The 17,762-nt window shown below is 55.1% G+C and overlaps 1 protein-coding gene across 7 annotated transcripts in view; it reads left to right on the top strand.

Moving 5' to 3' along the window:
* UNC93A (unc-93 homolog A) overlaps positions 1-14,854 on the top strand; it is a 34,665-nt gene extending 19,811 nt beyond the window's left edge. For 6 of the 7 annotated variants that reach the window (XM_059889831.1, XM_024996820.2, NM_001082457.1 and 3 more), the window contains 5 exon segments: positions 1,713-1,838; positions 3,735-3,949; positions 7,465-7,600; positions 8,608-8,739; positions 14,107-14,854. In XM_059889831.1, the coding sequence (XP_059745814.1) occupies positions 1,713-1,838; positions 3,735-3,949; positions 7,465-7,600; positions 8,608-8,739; positions 14,107-14,372 (875 nt within the window). In that variant the 3' untranslated portion in view covers positions 14,373-14,854. 7 annotated transcript variants of the gene reach the window in all.
* The last annotated feature ends 2,908 nt before the right edge of the window (positions 14,855-17,762 follow it).

The following is a 17,762-nucleotide window of genomic DNA, read 5'->3' as shown; positions in this document are numbered from 1 at the left end:
CCTTCAGTCCAGTTCGGTTCAGTTCAGTGGCTCAGTCGTGTCCGACTCTTCGCAACCCCATGGACTGCAGCATGCCAGGCCTCGCTGTCCATCACCAACTCCCAGAGTTTACTCAAACTCATGTCCATTCAGTTGGTGATGCCATCCAACCATCTCATCCTCTGTCGTCCCCTTCTCCTCCCGCCTTCAATCTTTCCCAGCATCAGGATCTTTTCAAGTGAATCAGTTCTTCACATCAGGTGGCCAAAGTATTGGAGTTTCAGCTTCAGCATCAGTCCTTCCAACGAATATTCAAGACTGATTTCCTTTAGGATGGACTGGTTGGATCTCTTTGCAGTCCAAGGGACTCTCAAGAGTCTTTTCCAACACCACAGTTTAAAAGCATCAATTCCTTGGTGCTCAGCTTTCTTTATGGTCCAACTCTCACATCCATACACATCCATGGAGTCCTTGCTATCCTCTAGACTAAGAATGGTTTCCGTGAATTTATTTTCTCGCTGAATCGATTCATTCACCAGCGTTTTCAGTATTACACAAAAGACCACTATCCCCAGCAGATTTGAACACTTGGTGACCAGGGTCTTAACTTTTCTCTCTGCCCGGCCTCACCCAGACAGAGTTACAGACTGTGTGTCTGTTTTACACCTGCACACTTTGCTGTCTGAAGACTTCAACCAAGGGCAGAGGAAATGCATGTCTTCAGTTCTCACAGGAAGCTTTATTAGAGGGGAAGAAGTGCTAACTCTCCTGTTATCAGGAATCTGTCTCTCTGCCTTGATCCTCTGTACTGCTCATCCACTCAAGTCCCAGCTTTCAGAAATAAGAATCTTTCCTCCCTTTTTGCTCACATGATGTCATCCTTGCTGAGTACATCCGCAGAGGGAAATCACAGGGTTGAGAGACACCAATCATTACTCAGAATTGCCAGAACCGGCAGCAATTGACCAACGGAACCATGTTCAGGCTCTGACATGACTGGTGTGGGGCGTAAACAGGTTCACTTTTAAAGATATGCAGACAAGTAAGCTTAATCTCTCACTGGTCACTGGACACAGAATTTGAGGGCTGGAAGGCCCGCTGGGAGCCTTGCGAGGCTTCTCCACCTCCCTGTGCCTCCAGCCTCCAGGCTGCCACCTTGTCCCCAGCTACACACCTCCCGAGCCACAGGGATGCTGCGGCATCTCGTGCGCTGAGATCAGTATTATGGGAATGATGAGACCCCGAGGACGCTTGTCTGTGACATGTGTCCCCTTTCTTCAGAGATTTGATGTAGGTCTACTGAGTCACTGATAGCTCACATGTCATTCTTTTTACAGCTAAGAAAACAACATTCAGAGAAAACACGAACGAACCTGCCCACAGTGACGGGTCTCTTTACAGATGAGTCTGAGAACCCAGTGGGCCTGACACCCAGTCTAACATACCCTATTTATAATTCTGAAAAGTGGGAAACTTTTAATGAAGTTAGCAACGCAGTATAACCAGTAGCTAGCATTTATTCCACACGGGTCTGGAGTGTCTTAAAATCAAGCATATAGACGTTTCCGAGGAGAGACGTGTCTGACACTGGATGGAACAACCCCCGGGTTGGCTCTGACCTGTGGTGGGTCTTACGCTCCACGTGGCCACACTCTCCCCAGCGCCTCCTTCCGCGTGTCCCGTCTCCTGTCGCGAGTTCCCCGTGTCCTCAGTTGGCCTCTCTGCTTCCACAGGGACCATCCCGGAGGAGCAGCTGCAGGCCTGCGGGGCCAGCGACTGCCTGATGGCCACGGTGTCCGCCAACAGCACGAATCGGCCCTCCCAGGACCTCATCTACACGCTCCTGGGCATCTACACGGGTACGTGCCGGCCCCAGGAACCCGGGCAAAGCAAGAGCTTCCCAGGGCTCCGATGAGCTGAGCTTATCTGCACACGCCCCTCAGAATGCGCTCAGCTGGGTGGTGCCCGGGGCCTTCCCACATGAAACCCAGGGCAGCAGCCTCTGCTGTCGGAGGTCTCGCTTGATGATGGAACCAGCCCCACGTCTGCACCGTCCAGGCCCACGGTCATCACGCGTGCTTACTGAAATTCTAATTAACGAAAGTAAGATGACTCTTCCGAGGTCACACAGCAGCCACATTCCAAGTGCTCAGTGGCCACTCGGGGCTGTGGCCGCCCTGTCGGGTGGCACCGAGATGGCCCACGGCCTTGGTGAATCAGCTACTTGTAGGGCTTCCTTGGAGGCTCAGATGGCAATGAATCTGCCTATAATGCGGGAGACCCAGGCTCAATCCCTGGGCCAAGAAGATCCCCTGGAGGAAGGCATGGCAACCTACTCCAGCGTTCTTGCCTGGAGAATCCCATGGACAGAGGAGCCTGGTGGGTACAGTCCATGGGGTCACAGTCAGACATGACTGAGTGAATGTCACACTTCACACTTCAACTACATCTGGTTGGATTTGGAAGTCCCAAATCTTGGGCTTATCACCTTTTTCTGAAGCATATACTTAAATGACTTCTTCTGAGAGGCTGGGGTTGGGCGGGCATCTCCCACTGCCCACCCTTGGGTATCTGTGAAGCCTTGTGGCTCCCACTGCTGGTCACAGGGCAGCAGAAGGTGTTGGACACTGGAAACTTGTGAAGAGATGGCTGCCCAAGGGGAGTGAGTTCCTATGATGGCTCTTATCCTTGCTGTTCAATTAGTCGTGTCTGACTCTTTGTGACTCCACAGACTGCAGCATGCCAGGCTTCCCTGTCCTTCTTGATCTTCTGGAGCTTGCTCAAACTCATGTTCATTGAGTCGTGATGCCATCCAACCATCTCATCCTCTGTTGTCCCTTTCTCCTTTTGCCTTCAATCTTTCCCAGCATCAGGGTCTTTTCCAATGAGTCAGCTCTTCACATCAGGTGGTCAAAGTATTGTCGTTTCAGCTTCAGGCTCAATCCTTCCAATGAATATTCAGGGTTGACTTCCTTTGGGATTGACTGGTTTGATCTCTTATCCTTAGACACTTATTTGAATGAAAAATTTCTAAATGCCTCCACTACTTTGGGCATACCTTTAGGTTGGGTGTTTTGGGGGTTTTTTTGGTGTCCATTTGAAGAAAATTTAAGGATATTCTGTATCATTCTTGAATTTTGGAATCTGTGAAGGTCTTGGATTGTGTCCTTCTTAATGACCATGAGTCTGATAAGAGTCAGATTTGATGGGACTGAGTGCAGATGCCACTGGGAATCAAAGGCCAAGAGGCCACGTGCACGGTCGGCTTGTCTCCACGGTGAGGTCAGCTGCCACCAATACTCCCATCTCTTTCACAGTCACTTCCATATCAGAGGCACCAAGGGGACCCTTTACATTGACAAACCAGAATGAGGACTAGAGGTGGGGCCCAGAAACCAGGCAGATGAGGTCCTGACTGTTGGTGACCTTAGAGGCCAGATGTGCATTCAACTAATTGAAATTAGTTGAACAGGATGAGAGTTTTGAACAAAGCTCTCAGTTGAGGAGTAGTTACATCTTCTTGGGAAATTGGGTTCTAGGGCAGCTCTGATGGGGAGGTGGTATCCAAGCCGGGTACTGAAGGATGAGTAGGAGTTTACCAGGCAGAGAAGGAGAGATGAGTGGGCGCTGAAGGCAGAGAAGCCCCAGAGGGAGCCAGCGGGGCTGGAGGCCAGATGGCAAGGCGGGGAGCCCGTGTGCATGTGCGGGGCCCCTGGAGCCCCGCACAGCAGCCTGTCCCTTCCCTGTCCTTTCAGGGTGCGGTTTCCTGGCGGTCCTGCTCATGGCCGTGTTTCTGGAACCTGTAAGAGATGCTCAGCCGGAAGGTGAGGATGAGAAGCAGGCGCCCCCTTTCTGGTCCACTTTGCTGTCGACGTTTAAGCTGCTCAGAGACAAGCGCCTGCGTCTCCTGATCCTGCTGCCGATGCTCAGTGGGTTCGAGCAAGCCTTCCTGTCGGGCGACTACACGCGGGTAAGAGAAGGGCTGGCTGGCGGGCGGCTCGGGGCTCCCCGGGCTGCACGTTGCCCTTCCGGCCTCGGGGGAGCTGCCCGTGGGGCTGGATGTGAGCTCACCTGGCCTGGGACCTTCCCAGGGACGCCTCTCGCTTGAGACATGTCTCCAGGTAAAGGACCAAAGCCGCTCGGCAGTCGTCGCAGTGACCCTTATTTACCTGCATCTCGCCCTGTGTCCTTGTCTTGGAGTGGAAAATAGAGAAAACACTGAAATTCCTTACTACCTAGCTTTTAAAAATTTTTTATTCTAAAGTCTAGTTGATTTACAGTGCTGTGTTACTCTCGGGTGTAGAGTGGAGGGGTTCAGTTATACATCTATATGTGTACATTCTTTCTCAAACGCTTCTCCCATTTAGGTTTTTGCAGAATCTTGAGCAGAAGTCCCTGTGCTGTGCAGGAGGTCCTTGTTGGTTATCCACTTTAAATATAGCAGTGTGCACATGTCCACCCCAGACTCCCTAACTGTCCCTTCTCCCCATTCTTCCCCTGCTGGTTACCAGAAGTTCGTTCTCTGTCTCTGAGTCTGTTTCTGTTTTGTGAATGAGTTCATGTGTATCATTTATCATGTGATACTTGTCTTTCTCTGGCCAACTTCACATAGTATTATAATCTCTAGTCACATCCATGTTGCTACCAATGACGTTATTTCATCCTTTTTATGGTTGAGTAATATTCCATCTATTTCTGCTTTATTGACGATGCCAAAGCCTTTGACTGTGTGGATCACAATACACTGTGGAAGATTCTGAAAGAGATGGGAATACCAGACCACCTGACCTGCCTCTTGAGAAATTTGTATGCAGGTCAGGAAGCAACAGTTAGAACTGGACATGGAACAACAGACTGGTTCCAAATAGGAGAAGGAGTACATCAAGGCTGCATATTGTCACCCTGCTTATTTAACTTCTATGCATCATGAGAAATGCTGGACTGGAAGAAGCACAAGCTGGAATCAAGATTGCCGGAAGAAATATCAATAACCTCAGATATGCAGATGACACCACCCTTATGGCAGAAAGTGAAGAGGAACTAAAAAGCCTCTTGATGAAAGTGAAAGAGGAGAGTGAAAAAGTTGGCTTAAAGTTCAACATTCAAAAAACGAAGATCATGGCATCCGGTCCCATCACTTCATGGCAAATAGATGGGGAAACAGTGGAAACAGTGGCTTTATTTTTTGGGGCTCCAAAATCACTGCAGATGGTGATTGCAGCCATGAAATTAAGACACTTACTCCTTGGAAGGAAAGTTATGACCAACCTAGATAGCATATTCAAAAGCAGAGACATTACTTTGCCAACAAAGGTCTGTCTAGTCAAGGCTGTGGTTTTTCCTGTGGTCATGTATGGGTGTGAGAGTTGGACTGTGAAGAAAGCTGAGTGCCGAAGAATTGATGCTTTTGAACTGTGGTGTTGGAGAAGACTCTTGAGAGTCCCTTGGACTGCAAGGAGATCCAACCAGTCCATTCTGAAGATCAGCCCTGGGATTTCTTTGGTAGGAATGAGGCTAAAGCTGAAACTCCAGTACTTTGGCCACCTCATGCGAAGAGTTGACTCATTGGAAAAGACTCTGAAGCTGGGAGGGATTGAGGGCAGGAGGAGAAGGGGACGACAGAGGATGAGATGGCTGGATGGCATCACTGACTCAATGGATGTGAGTCTGAGTGAACTCCGGGAGATGGTGATGGACAGGGAGGCCTGAAGTGCTGTGATTCATGGGGGTCGCAAAGAGTCAGACACGACTGAGCTACTGAACTGAACTGAACTGAGTAATTAGCGATGTTGAGCATCTTTTCACGTGCCTCTTGCTCCTCTGTATGTCCTCTCTGGAGAAAAGTCTATTTGGGTCCTTATCTAGTTTTCGAATATTGAGTTACAATCTAGAAACGGAGGTGGCTCAGCATGGTTGCCCTGGCTACTCAGATGACCTTTACCTGGATGCCCACCTGACCCCTGCACTGTCTGCCCACTTTGTTCCTAGAGGGGGTCCTTCTTTAGGCGTGGCTGGAGCGGAGCCCCTTGTCTGGCTGGCCACCTTTATCGAGGGTCTCTCCCCAAGCCCCTGTCTCTGGAGCCCCTGCCCAGGTGCTGTCCTGGAGACCCCGGTGGGATGCTGTAGAAGGGATGTCACAGACAGGGATGGTAGGGAGAAGGTTTTTGCCCAGAATGTGTGGGAGAGTAGCTGGGCGTTGGAGGGAGACAGCCAGGGCCAAGGCTGGGTCCCCCGGCCTGTCTCGGGAGGCCCCCCAGGACCAACACTCTTCCCCCAGGGAACTCCCACTCCAGCCCCGCTATGGCTCTTTCCCAGGACGGGCTGCCAAACTGGCAGGAGAAAAGGCAGGGTACGGATTTGAGTTCCAGATAAACCGCAAACTCCCCTTGGTGTATAGCCCTGCAAGTTCGGGCACCCGGGGCTGCCTGTGGCCTCCGCTCTGAAGACTGTCCCGTTGGAGACCTGGCGTTTCCAAGAACAAGCGGGATGTAGCAGAGTCCCTGGGTCTGGATGCAGCCACCCCCTCAGACTTGTCACAGACCACCGCCCATGAGCTTAGGCACGGCCTGCACCATCCGGGAGCCGGGGGCCTCCTGATGTGTCTGTCCTGATTGTGCAGGGACGGGGCACGGTGTGAGAGCTGCAGCCCTTGAGCCCTGGTCCCCCTGGGCCCCTCCGCCCCCCACCTCCGGGGCCTGGGGCAGGAAGTCTCTCTGTTCTTCTCATCTCTACGGAGATTCCTTCCCTGCTTCTTCCATCTTCTTTTTCATTAAGACCTTATTTTTTAGAGCAGTTTCAGGTTCACGGCAAAACTGAGCAGAAATTACAGGGATTTCCTGTACCCGCCCCCCCGACCCCACCTGGCCACGGCCCCCCCGACTGTCTACAGTCCATCTGTCCATTGTCACAACTGGCGCGCCCACAGGGGCACGTTCTCGTCACCCCGCGTCCGGCGTCTGCCTGGGGGCTCGCTCTTGGTGTGGGTGTTCTCGGGGTTTGGACGCAGGCATGACGACATGAATGCATCATGACGGTACCATTCAGAGCAGCCTGAAGGCCCTAAAGCCCCCCGAGCCCCCTGCTCAGCCCCAGGTCTGTCCTCAGCCAGCCGCCCACAGGCAGGAGGGCACGGCCCACCCCAGGAGAAGACTTCAGACTCGGAAGGGGAGTGCACCACGCCTGCGGGGCAGGGACACGGGGAGGAGGTCTGTCCAGACCGTCCCGTTAGCTCTCGCTCAAAAGCGGCGCCAGCACTGTCCTCGCCCTGGGGACGGAAGGCCCGCCAGCTCAGCAGGCCAGCCGTCACACTGCAGACGGCGTTATAGCACAGCCTGGACTCCCTGACTCGGATGAGCCCCCAGAGCACTGCGGCTTCCACTCCGGCCCCGAGTGGGGCGAGGCTGAGCCCCCAGAGCGCTGCGGCTTCCGCGCTGGGCCCCAAGGGGGGCGAGGCTGGCACGGGTGACCGTCTGTCCTCTCCCACAGTCCTACACCACCTGTGCTCTGGGGATCCAGTTCGTGGGCTATGTGATGATCTGCTTCGGGGCCGCCGACGCCCTGTGCTCCGTGCTCTTCGGGAGGCTGGCCCGGCACACCGGCAGAACCGTGCTCTTCGCGCTGGGTAGGCGGGTCTGGGCGCCGCCTGGGGAGGGTCCGCTGCACTCTGGGCGGTCGCAGCCTGTGTGAAGAGGGCCAGGGTTGGGGTGAGGAGGGGGGTCGCTGGAGGCACACCAACTGGGGGGATGGAGGTCAGGCAGGAGGCAGGGGGCCTCCCAGAAGGAGGAGATATTGGTTCAGGCGCCGGATGAAGCTGGTTGTCTAAACACACACCCCCTTCTGCTTCCCCTGGGGGACCAAGAAGCAGCAGAGACAAGGTGAGAAATGAGGGTGTTCAAGGAAAGAGCTAGCTGATGGTGACAGTCCCGAGGGTCTGTGGTGACGCAAGGAGAGGGAGGGGAAGCCATGACATAGTGCCAGCCGAGGCCCGAGTCATTCGCTTCTTACTGAGGAACAGAGACGCCTAGTAACTCGCCCAGGGTCACGCAGCCCCAGGAAACCCTGGAGGCACCTGCTCCACGTTCTCCTCGGCCGCCCCGGAGGGTCACAGGCTGCTCTGTCTCCCAGGTCGGGGGGCATCACAGGGCCTGCAGACTCATGAAGCCGAGACCTCGGGCCGTGAGGACAAAGCCGGGAGGAGCGAGGAGGCCCTGCCCCCAGCCCCTGCTCCCCGTCCTGCTTGGAAGGCCGCTCCCAGGCTGGGGGGCCCTCCTCCCCTCCCCTCCCATGCCCCCCACTCAGTGAGAGAAGCAGGGGTCCCCACTAATGAAGAAGCCCAGTGTCTCCCACCCTGGGCCCCACAAGCTGGGCCCTCCTCTGCCTAGCAAGATGACACTTTGCTCTAAGACGCAGAGGTGCGTCACCCCAAGGCTCCCCCGCCATTGCCCCTGTGGAGGCCAGAGGCGGGCAGAGTCCCATACCTGCCAGGGGTGCCCCCGGCAGCCGGCACGGGTCAGGTCAAAGGCACCGGAGAAGGCGGGCGGCAGTGGTCTAGGGAGCAGGGGCTCGGAGGCTCGGCCCGCGGCTCCGAGGGTCTCAGAGGAGCCCCCTGTCCCCCGCCCCCACCCCCAGGGGCCGTGACCCAGCTGGCCTGCATCATCGCCCTCCTGCTGTGGAAGCCACACCCCAGCCAGCTGCCCGTGTTCTTCGTGTTCCCCAGCCTCTGGGGCATGGCCGACGCGGTCTGGCAGACACAGAACAATGGTGAGTGTCTGGTGCACGGCCGGCCTGCTCAGGGGACCCCAGCTTGGCCGGCTGTGCAGGGCTCAGGGCCGCTAAGGGAGATGGGGAGACACGCGTCAAGGACCAGGGGCCAGAGGGCCGGCCCCACTTCCTCCTGTGGAATTGGATCCACGATGCCCGGGAGAAAAGGCAACGGAGCGCGCAGCTGTCCTTGCTAACGTGACCGTCCTGTCGTGGCACCCCCTGGACGAGCTCCTCTGGGCAGAGCGATGTCCTGCCCGTCTGTCTGGGCAGAAGGGCTTCTGTCTGCTCTCAGTGGAGGTGTGGGGAGGAGCCAAAGCTTGCAGATTACCATGACAACATCCCTCAGTGGACGGGGAGAACTGAGTTGGGGGTGGGAGGGGTCAGTTTCACTTCATCTTGGGGGTCACCCCCAAATCCCATGTCTGATTGTCCTCTGCAGTGGGGAGCCTGGAGCAGGCCGGAAGGGAGCCGTCTCTAACAGCATCCCGCAGAGCGGGGTGGGGCTTGTAAACAAGACGTGTACTGCTCAGGGTTCTGGGGCTGGGTGTCCAGGATGAAGGCACCATGGATTCGGGGTCTGAAGGACCTGCCTCCTGGCTCATAAACATCTCACTGAGTCCTCGGTGGACACAGGGGCGAGGGGGCAATTGGGGGTCCCTTTCACAAGGGCACTCTAACCCCGAGAGCTCCCCCCACCACCTCATCGCTTCCAGAGACCGCCTCCCAACACCGTCACCTGAGGTTTCAGCCTCTGTATTTAGGGGGAACTGTGAGGCCAGGCTGGCCGCAGTGCTGAAGGCGAGGGCGGCGGCTGGCCCGATCTGGGGCCGACCTGCCTGGTGAAGAGGCCGGGTTCACCCAGCACCCGCGGAAGCAGCAGCAGGGGTTTACAGCTGGGGACGGGGGTAGGGCGAGCTGCTGCCGCAACACAGGGGTATGTGGGGATGTGCAGGGGTGTGCCGCGCAGAGGGCCTTGGTGAGAAGGGGCTGAGTGGCGGAGCTGCTGGACACAGGGGGGAAAGGAAGCCAGGACAGGCCAGGACCTGGCGGTCCTGGGGCCGGGCTGGACATCGGGACTCCCGGGCTGCAGGCGGCTGGCAAGCCCCTAGACAGCAGGGTTGGAGGCGTCCACTGAAAGGCTTGGCTTGGGCTTGAATAGGACAGAGGACCCCGATCAGGGGGACCCAGCCCTGAGAGGGGTTGCCCTGGGCTTGTGTGGCAGTAATGTTGTTGTTGTTATTGTTCAGTCGCTCAATCACGTTCGACTCTTTGCGACCCCATGAACTGCAGCACACCAGGCCTCCCTGTCCCTCATCGTCTCCCAAAGTTTGCCCAAGTTCATATCCACTGAATCAGTGATGCCATCCAACCATCTCATCCTCTGTCATTCCCTTCTCCTGCCACTGCCAATCTTTCCCAGCATCAGGGTCTTTTCCAATGAGTCAGCTCTTCCCATCAGGTGGCCAAACTATTGGAGCTTCAGCTTTATCATCAGTCCTTCCAATGAATATTCAGGACTGATTTCCTTTAGGATGGACTGGTTTGATCTCCTCACAGTCCAAGGGACTCTCAAGAGTCTTCTCCAACATCACAGTTCAAAAGCATCAATTCTTTGGCACTCAGCTTTCTTTAGGTCCAACTCTCAAATCCATACATGACCACTGGAAAAACCATAGCCTTGATAAGACAGACCTTTGTGGGCAAAGTGATGTCTCTGCTTTTTAATGTGCTATCTAGGTTTGTCACAGCCTTTCTCCCAAGAAGCAAGCATCTTCTAATTTCATGGCTACAGTCACCATCCACAGAGATTTTGGAGCAAGAGAAAATCTGATTATTAATCTTCGATGCCAAGTGAAGGGCTGTGAGGAGAGGAGAAAGGGGCGCAGGGGGCAGAGGGCAGCTGAGAGGTGGGGAGGGCACCCAACGGGGGCAGGTGGGGACAGGGGCCTGAGGGCCTCCAGGCTGGGAGGGGAGGGGTCCCCTTTCTTTGGAAAGTGTGGGAAGGCAGTCAGCATGAAGGACAGGAAGACTATCACTCTGGGGAAAGGAGTTGAGTTCAGGCCTGAGAGTCCTGGCTTCCTGGAGGAGCCACAGCCAGGACGCCCTAGCGTGACAGAGGGCACTGACTGCGGGCCGGTGGGTTGATCCCGTGAGGATTCACTCATGATGCGGCCCGGCGGGTGGCGTCACCCCCACAGCACCTCACCCAGCAGAAGGGCAGCGCCTGAAGAGGTCTGGGGTGGAGCAGCGAGGGGCTCAGGAGGGCAGGGTCTCCCAGGACCCACCGATGGCCCTGGCTGGGGGGGCGGGAGTGCCGAGGCCCCAGGAGGTGAGCCATCTCTGCAGCCAACAAGCCACCGAGGGGTAAGCCGGGGCCCCAGGGGCAGATCCGGCTCAGGAGGGAGCGTCTTCCCTTGGAAACACCACCCACTGTCCAGCCCTCATCAGGGAAGCACCTGGGACTGGAAAGTAGGTCAGGCCCAGCCACAAACAAGCCAGCAGCAGCCATTTCCGGGGACGGGGGCCTGGCTGCTGTCCCTGCACCCAGGGGTGTCACACACGTGGCCTCGGCATTCCAGGACGGCCCCTCCTTAGCGTCTGAGTCGGTGCTGGCCTGTGAAACAGCTGAGGAAACATCCCCGAGTAAACCCAAGGCCGTTGGAATCAAGGGGTTTGGCTTTCACAGCCTTTCTCCTGCCTCCACAATGCAGGATGTGCTCCTGGAGTTCTGAGCCAGATGACAGAGGTCTGCTCGGCTCAGCACAGACTGCTGTGTTTGGACAAAGGGCAGCTGGTGGAAGCGGTGACAGATTAGCCACAGGTGGGTCTGTTGCTCAACAGAGGAAATGCCTGAGTCGGTAGAGGAGACAAACAGAAACCACGCTTGCTTTTCTTGGCAGTCCAGACTGTAAGTAAGTCCCGGAGGACTCTTAGGCTCATCAGGAGAGAGCGCTTCCACGTCCCCGTGGACAGGCGAGGGGGCCCCACTGTTTATATCCCAGTGCTTCTGTCGACTTGCTCTCTCATTAACTGACTTCCCTGAGCTCAGCTGAACTTTTTGAAGTGTTTACACGAGGAATTGATGCTTTTGAACTGTGGTGTTGGAGAAGACTCTTGAGAGTCCCTTGGACTGCAAGGAGATCCAACCAGTCCATTCTGAAGGAGATCAGCCCTGGGATTTCTTTGGAAGGAATGATGCTAAAGCTGAAACTCCAGTACTTTGGCCACCTCATGCGAAGAGCTAACTCATTGGAAAAGACCCTGATGCTGGGAAAGATTGAGGGCAGGAGGAGAAGGGGACGACAGAGGATGAGATGGTTGGATGGCATCACCGACTCAATGGACATAGGTTTGGGTGGACTCCGGGAGTTGGTGATGGACAGAGAGGCCTGGCGTGCTGCGGTCCATGGGGTCGCAAGGAATCGGACAGGACTGAGTGACTGAACTGAACTGAACTGAACACTTAGAAGTCAGGTCAGGGCCTGGGGTGCACAGCCGTATGCATACAACAATTCCCAGGTGTTTGGAAGGCTCGCAGTAAACCTGTTTGGTTTTTCTGTCCCTGAGACATCGGAATAACTGCCCTAACTCTTCCTTCCTTTCCATGGACACGAGAGACTATCAGGCTGAGCCTTCGTCAAGTTGAGCAGCTACATGAAGTCCAGTGAATGACTTGGGTTAGGTCCTTCTTGAATAAGAATATCAATTTAAAATGAACTATCTCTTTTTGTTCAAATTAAGTCTTTTTGAGTAACACTCAGTTCTTGGGGGGAAACTGTTCTTCCCATCTGTGGTTTGTGACTTTCGCAACCGTCTTGCCCAGGAGGGCTGTTTTAACAACAGAGCTCCCTGCGGGCTCCCCTCCCTGCAGTGTGATCCATCCGTACTGTCTCTGTGTTTTCAAAAACTGTACATTTTGTGTAGCTTTTCCACCAACCAAGACCAGCAATCTCACTTCTGCTGTCTCAATAGCAAGATGGATTTCTAATGCTATTCTCCCTGAATGTGTCTCCCTGTTAAGAAAAGACGTGAGTCACATACATTCCTAGTTACGTACATTCCTAGTTAATGAGACAGAATACAATTGAGTACAGTGTAACCCTCCTTTGCAGTCACCACTTCTCAGTGGAAAAGCTGATTGCTACACCTGGGCGGACCATCCCAGCCCTTCCTTCCTGGGGCAGAATCCTGCCTCTCCCTGCTCAGGGTTCCCACTGGGCTCCGGGGAGCCCTCTCGCCTCTGGAGCCATTCATCTTGGCTACTCTCTGTTTATCCGCCCTGACAGTCCTGTTGCCATGGCAACACTTGCACGCCAGTGCCTGAATCTGAGACAACTTGGAATGTCTGGCCTTGAAATACCCTTTTGCCTCATCAGCCACAAAAGGGGCTGCTTCCAGGCTAATAGATTCAGAAGATCTGTCCTTTCTTATGTGCCCAGTTCATGCATCCTGTCGTTTCCAACCAAAGACTTGACCTCATCCTGGCATCGGAGGTCAGGGGTTTGCATCCGGTCCCTTTCACCTGGTGTGATGGCCAGGTCGACTGCAAGCAGGCTTTTCTTCTTTTTGTTTTATAATAATTTAAGATCGACGGAAAAGTAGCCAATAGAGTGCAGAATTCCCACATACTGTCCACTCTGTTTCCTCAATTCTAACATCTTACAGACCTGTGGTACATTTGTCAAAACCAAGGAATTAACATTGCGAAATAACGGAACTTCCGATTTTATTCCGTTTTTCCAGCTTTCCCCCCCTTTCTCTGTGAGCTCCGAGACCCCAGGCAGGAGGCCACGTTACATGCAGCCACCGCGCCTGCCTTGTTGGTCTGTGCCAGCTTCTCTTTCTCTCTGCTTTGATGACTGTGGCCCTTTTGGAGAATACTGGTCAGGGGTTGTGTAGACCGTCCCTTAATTCAGGTTCATCTGATGTCTTCTCATAACTGGGCTGGAGCTATGGTTTCGGGGAGGAAGACCCCAGAGTGCAGGGCCTTTCTTGTCATGTTGACCAGGGGGACAGCACACGGCCGGCCCACCTGTGGACCCTGCAGAGGGGGCCCCTCGCCCTCATCTACTCAGGTCCCGTCTCCCAGCCTTGCTTTCCTGACCCGCGAGGTACGGGGCTGGCTCACGGCCCCTCCGGCGGTGACTCTCCTCTGCTCTGTTTCTCGTCTACGCGATGGTGCTTCCTTCGCAGCAAGAGGCCCACTCACCGGACTGGTCATCGTCCACAACGTGAAAGCCTTCTGATTTCCAGACAGGAAGGTGCTGGGTGGTTACCTGGGCCTCGGGGAAGCAGCAGCGTTTTCTGCAGGAATCAGGAGGGCTGTCTGCTGTCTCACAGCCACGTTTCCGCCTCTCCCCGCAGCTCTCTTCGGGGTTCTGTTTGAGAAGAACAAGGAGGCCGCCTTCGCCAACTACCGCCTCTGGGAGGCCCTGGGCTTCGTCATCGCCTTCGGATACAGCACGTTCCTGTGCGTCAGCGTCAAGCTCTACGTCCTCCTGGGTGTCCTGAGCGCCGCCATGGCCGCCTACGGGGCCGTCGAGTACACGGAGTCCAGGAAGGCGGACGGGCCGCTGGCCGCAGGGCGGACAAAGCCCGCCGAGGACGGGGCGACACAGACGAAACTGTGAAGCGACAAAGCCCGTGGTGGGTGGGCCCAGGGCGGACCCAGAGCAGGGGGCCTTACCCGGAGCCGCCGCGGAGCCTCCAGGTGATTCTTTACGACCGCTTCAACGAGGTTTCACTGTTATGTCACGTTTTCTCTATGTTATCAGATTCTTCAGTCCTCCATCTCTTCAGTGGAGATGCAGAGTGTACATGGAGGAATCAGTTCATTCAGATACAAAAGAAACAAGCTCAGGGTACCACTAGGGACATGCCTAGAGTCACGGGTCAGGAGCCTAGGCTTGTTTGGGGGTGGTGGTTAAGAACTAGAAAGTTGCTGAAAAGACGCAGCCCAACGCCAGCACTTTACAGACGGGCACACTGACGTCCAGGCAAGTCAGTGACTGCCTCCTAGAGTCAGTGAGGGACGAAGCCAGACTAGGCTCTCTGTGTCCTGAAGCTTTTGGGTATGAGTTTCTAAATAAATGCAGTTATATTATGGACCTAACTCTCGTCCACATACTTTACTCACTCACCTGGATCACACACACAAACGTCATCACATTGGCTTGTCGGAGGCCACTGACGACGAGAGACACGAGTTGCTTCCAGCGGGACTTGACACGTGGGGCTGATGACACATGAACCCGGACGCGGGCCCACCCGCCTCCTGCCCTCCGCCCGCCTCTCAGGCAGGTACGATCATCCTGCTCCTTCCTCCTCGTCTGACGCCCGGTAATGCAGGCACGGCCGTTCTCTGACCCCAACTGTCTTTTTCAGACACCCCACCCTGGAACCTCCTGGGCAGGGCTCCCCATGTCTCCTCTTTTCTCCTTTCACCCCACCTCGCCTCCTCCTCCCCACCTCAGTCCCTGCTCTTCTCCAAGCTTCTTTCCACGCGTCCTGTGGCAGGGCACCTGCCTGCCCTCCTCCAGCCCTGAAGCCAACCTGTCTCCCAGACCCTGTGATCCTCCCAAGGCCAAGTTTCCGAGTTGTGTCCTGCAGCTCAGCCCAGGGCCTTCCACCTTCCAGGGGGCTGCCCGGCCCCTCTCAAGGGCACTGTGGCCTCTAGAGCTTTGCTTACGGGCCTCCTCAACCTTGAGCACCCTCCTGCCCTCAACACAGACCCCTCGGGCCTGTCCGGGCTGTGCTTGTGCTGCGTGAGCGGGACACACACTTCCTGAGGCTGGCTTTTGTGTGCGCCCCCCTGCTCAGTACTGTGGCTGGCAGTGCTTGGTCCTCCTGAGCCTGAGTGCTGGAGCTGGGGGACACTCTGCTTGCAGAGACCCAGCGGACTCACAGAAATGTGCAAATGTGGGCAGAGGGGCCCGGCCGGGAACATCAGGCCCACAGCCGCCCCTTCTCCTGACTCCAGGCTGAGATGCCGCGGGAGGCCCCTGCATCTCTGTGAGATTTGGGGTCAGAGGCCAAGGCACCACAGGCTCTGGCGGAAGGCTGAGCTCCTTGCTGTTTGCGGCTGTTGCTGCTCAATGGAAAATGTGCAGGAGCCCCAGCCCCTCGGGCGACGGGAGGGCTCCAGGTCCAGGGGATGAGGGCCTGGGTCTGGCAACCGTCTGGAGAGTGGCTGCTGGGGCCACTGAAGGCTCCCACTGGATGGCACGCTCCTGCCTGCCAGCCGGCTGCTCCCAGAAGGTGGCCCGTGGCACTCAGGCCTTTTCTTTCCTGCTCATCCTCTGAACTTGGCCTGCGCCCTTTAACCTGGGTGTGTGTTCGGGTACCTTGATGGGGGCACGGAGACAGAACTACCAGGGCTCTCGCTTCCTCCTGGGCCTCGGGCTGGGGCGGGGGGTGAGCGGGGGGTCCCTGGGTCATGTCAGTGTTGCTCTGGAAAGGCTGAATTGTAGCAGAAAGTGAGGGACTTAATCTTGAGCGTAGTACTCCATTTGCTAAATGGGAATGTTCCTCCTCCATAAGGAATCATTGAGACAAGACATTATTCAAAGGGGAAAAGCAGAGGAGAGATAAATTAGGAGGCTGAGAACAACACATACACACGGTTACATAGGGAGTGGATGGACAGCAAGAGCCTACTGTGCAGCACAGGGAAATAGACTCGGTATTTCATAATAACCTATAAGGAAAAGAATCTGAAAAAGAAAAAAGAAAAATAAAATATATATATATATATATATATAATGCTTAGAATTTTTTTAAAAAAACACTGTGGGTTATAAAACACTGACAAGCACTGTACAGATTTCCCAAGTGGCTCAGCGGTAGAGAACCCGCCTGCCGATGCAGGAGACACTGGTTCAGTCCCTGGGTCGGGAAGAGCCCCTGGAGAAGGGAATGACAACCCACTCCAGTGTTCTAGCCTGGAGAATCCCATGGACAGAGCAGCCTGGCGGGTACAGTCCATGGGTCACAGAGTGGACACAATTCGAGTGACTGAGCACACACAGAGTACTGTGCACAGTGAAATGAGAATGAACACCGCAGACTAAGGTTAAAGGCAATGCTTTGTCCATCTCTAACCCCCAGCAGGGCTGTTATGAGCCTCGGTTAGACTGGATCCAACAACCGTAAGTCTCTCGTCCCCTCCCAGGGCTCAGTAACAAAGGCACAGTCTTCCTCTTGCTCAGAGTCACTCACCAGGGAAGGATTTTCAAAAATAAAAAGTACCAATGCAGGTCACAGTGTACTGTTAAACTTTTCCTAAAAGTTAAATGTGTATCTAAAATAAAATGCTAAGTGTAAAAATGAAGTTAAGAGCACATAATACTAAAGAGAAAGTGGCATGGTAGGAATCTAGGCTCACGGCTGCAGGAGTCACCATCATTGTCTGAAACGAGTCCTGAGTTTACTGGCAGCCCAGCCAAGAAGAAAGAACACAGACAGCCTAACGGCCGCTATTTGATGGAAGGGGGCTCACCAGTGCTTTAAAAGAGAACAGCTCTCCAGGTCCTGAGATGTAAACCAGCACCCTCGGGTCACTGGTGAGGAGCACAGACGAGCCCACGGACACCGCCCTGACCGACGGCCGGGTGTTTTCTGCAGGTTGGTCCTGGAGACAGTGACGGCTCAGGGATGCCACTGGATGGTCGTTCTGTGGACGGGCCGGGGGCCCCGGGAAGCCAGGAGGGCAGCCTTCAGTGAGAAAGGCCCGTCACTTCACACCACACCCTCCAGGAGCCCGGAAACTTCTACTCAAGTAGAAGCGTTGGGCCTTGGGAGACCCTTGCCCTCACCCTGGCTCCGACCAGGTTTATGCAGTCGGTGAGTGAGGCAGGCTAACTAGTCTAGTCAGAGAGGGCGACAATGTAAGTCACATGCAGTGAGAGTGTTAAAAAGCACTCAGTGGTTTGGCAGCCTTTTCTAGTTTCACGTCCAAATCAGAAACGGAGATTTTTTTTTTCCTCCTGAGACCCTTTCCAGGCCCAGGTCACGCTTCTCCA

Source organism: Bos taurus, chromosome 9 (assembly GCF_002263795.3).
Source record: "Bos taurus isolate L1 Dominette 01449 registration number 42190680 breed Hereford chromosome 9, ARS-UCD2.0, whole genome shotgun sequence".
NCBI lineage: Eukaryota > Metazoa > Chordata > Mammalia > Artiodactyla > Bovidae > Bos > Bos taurus.
The sequence above is the reverse complement of the archived record's forward strand: the minus strand, read 5'-3'. Positions and strand labels throughout refer to the sequence as shown.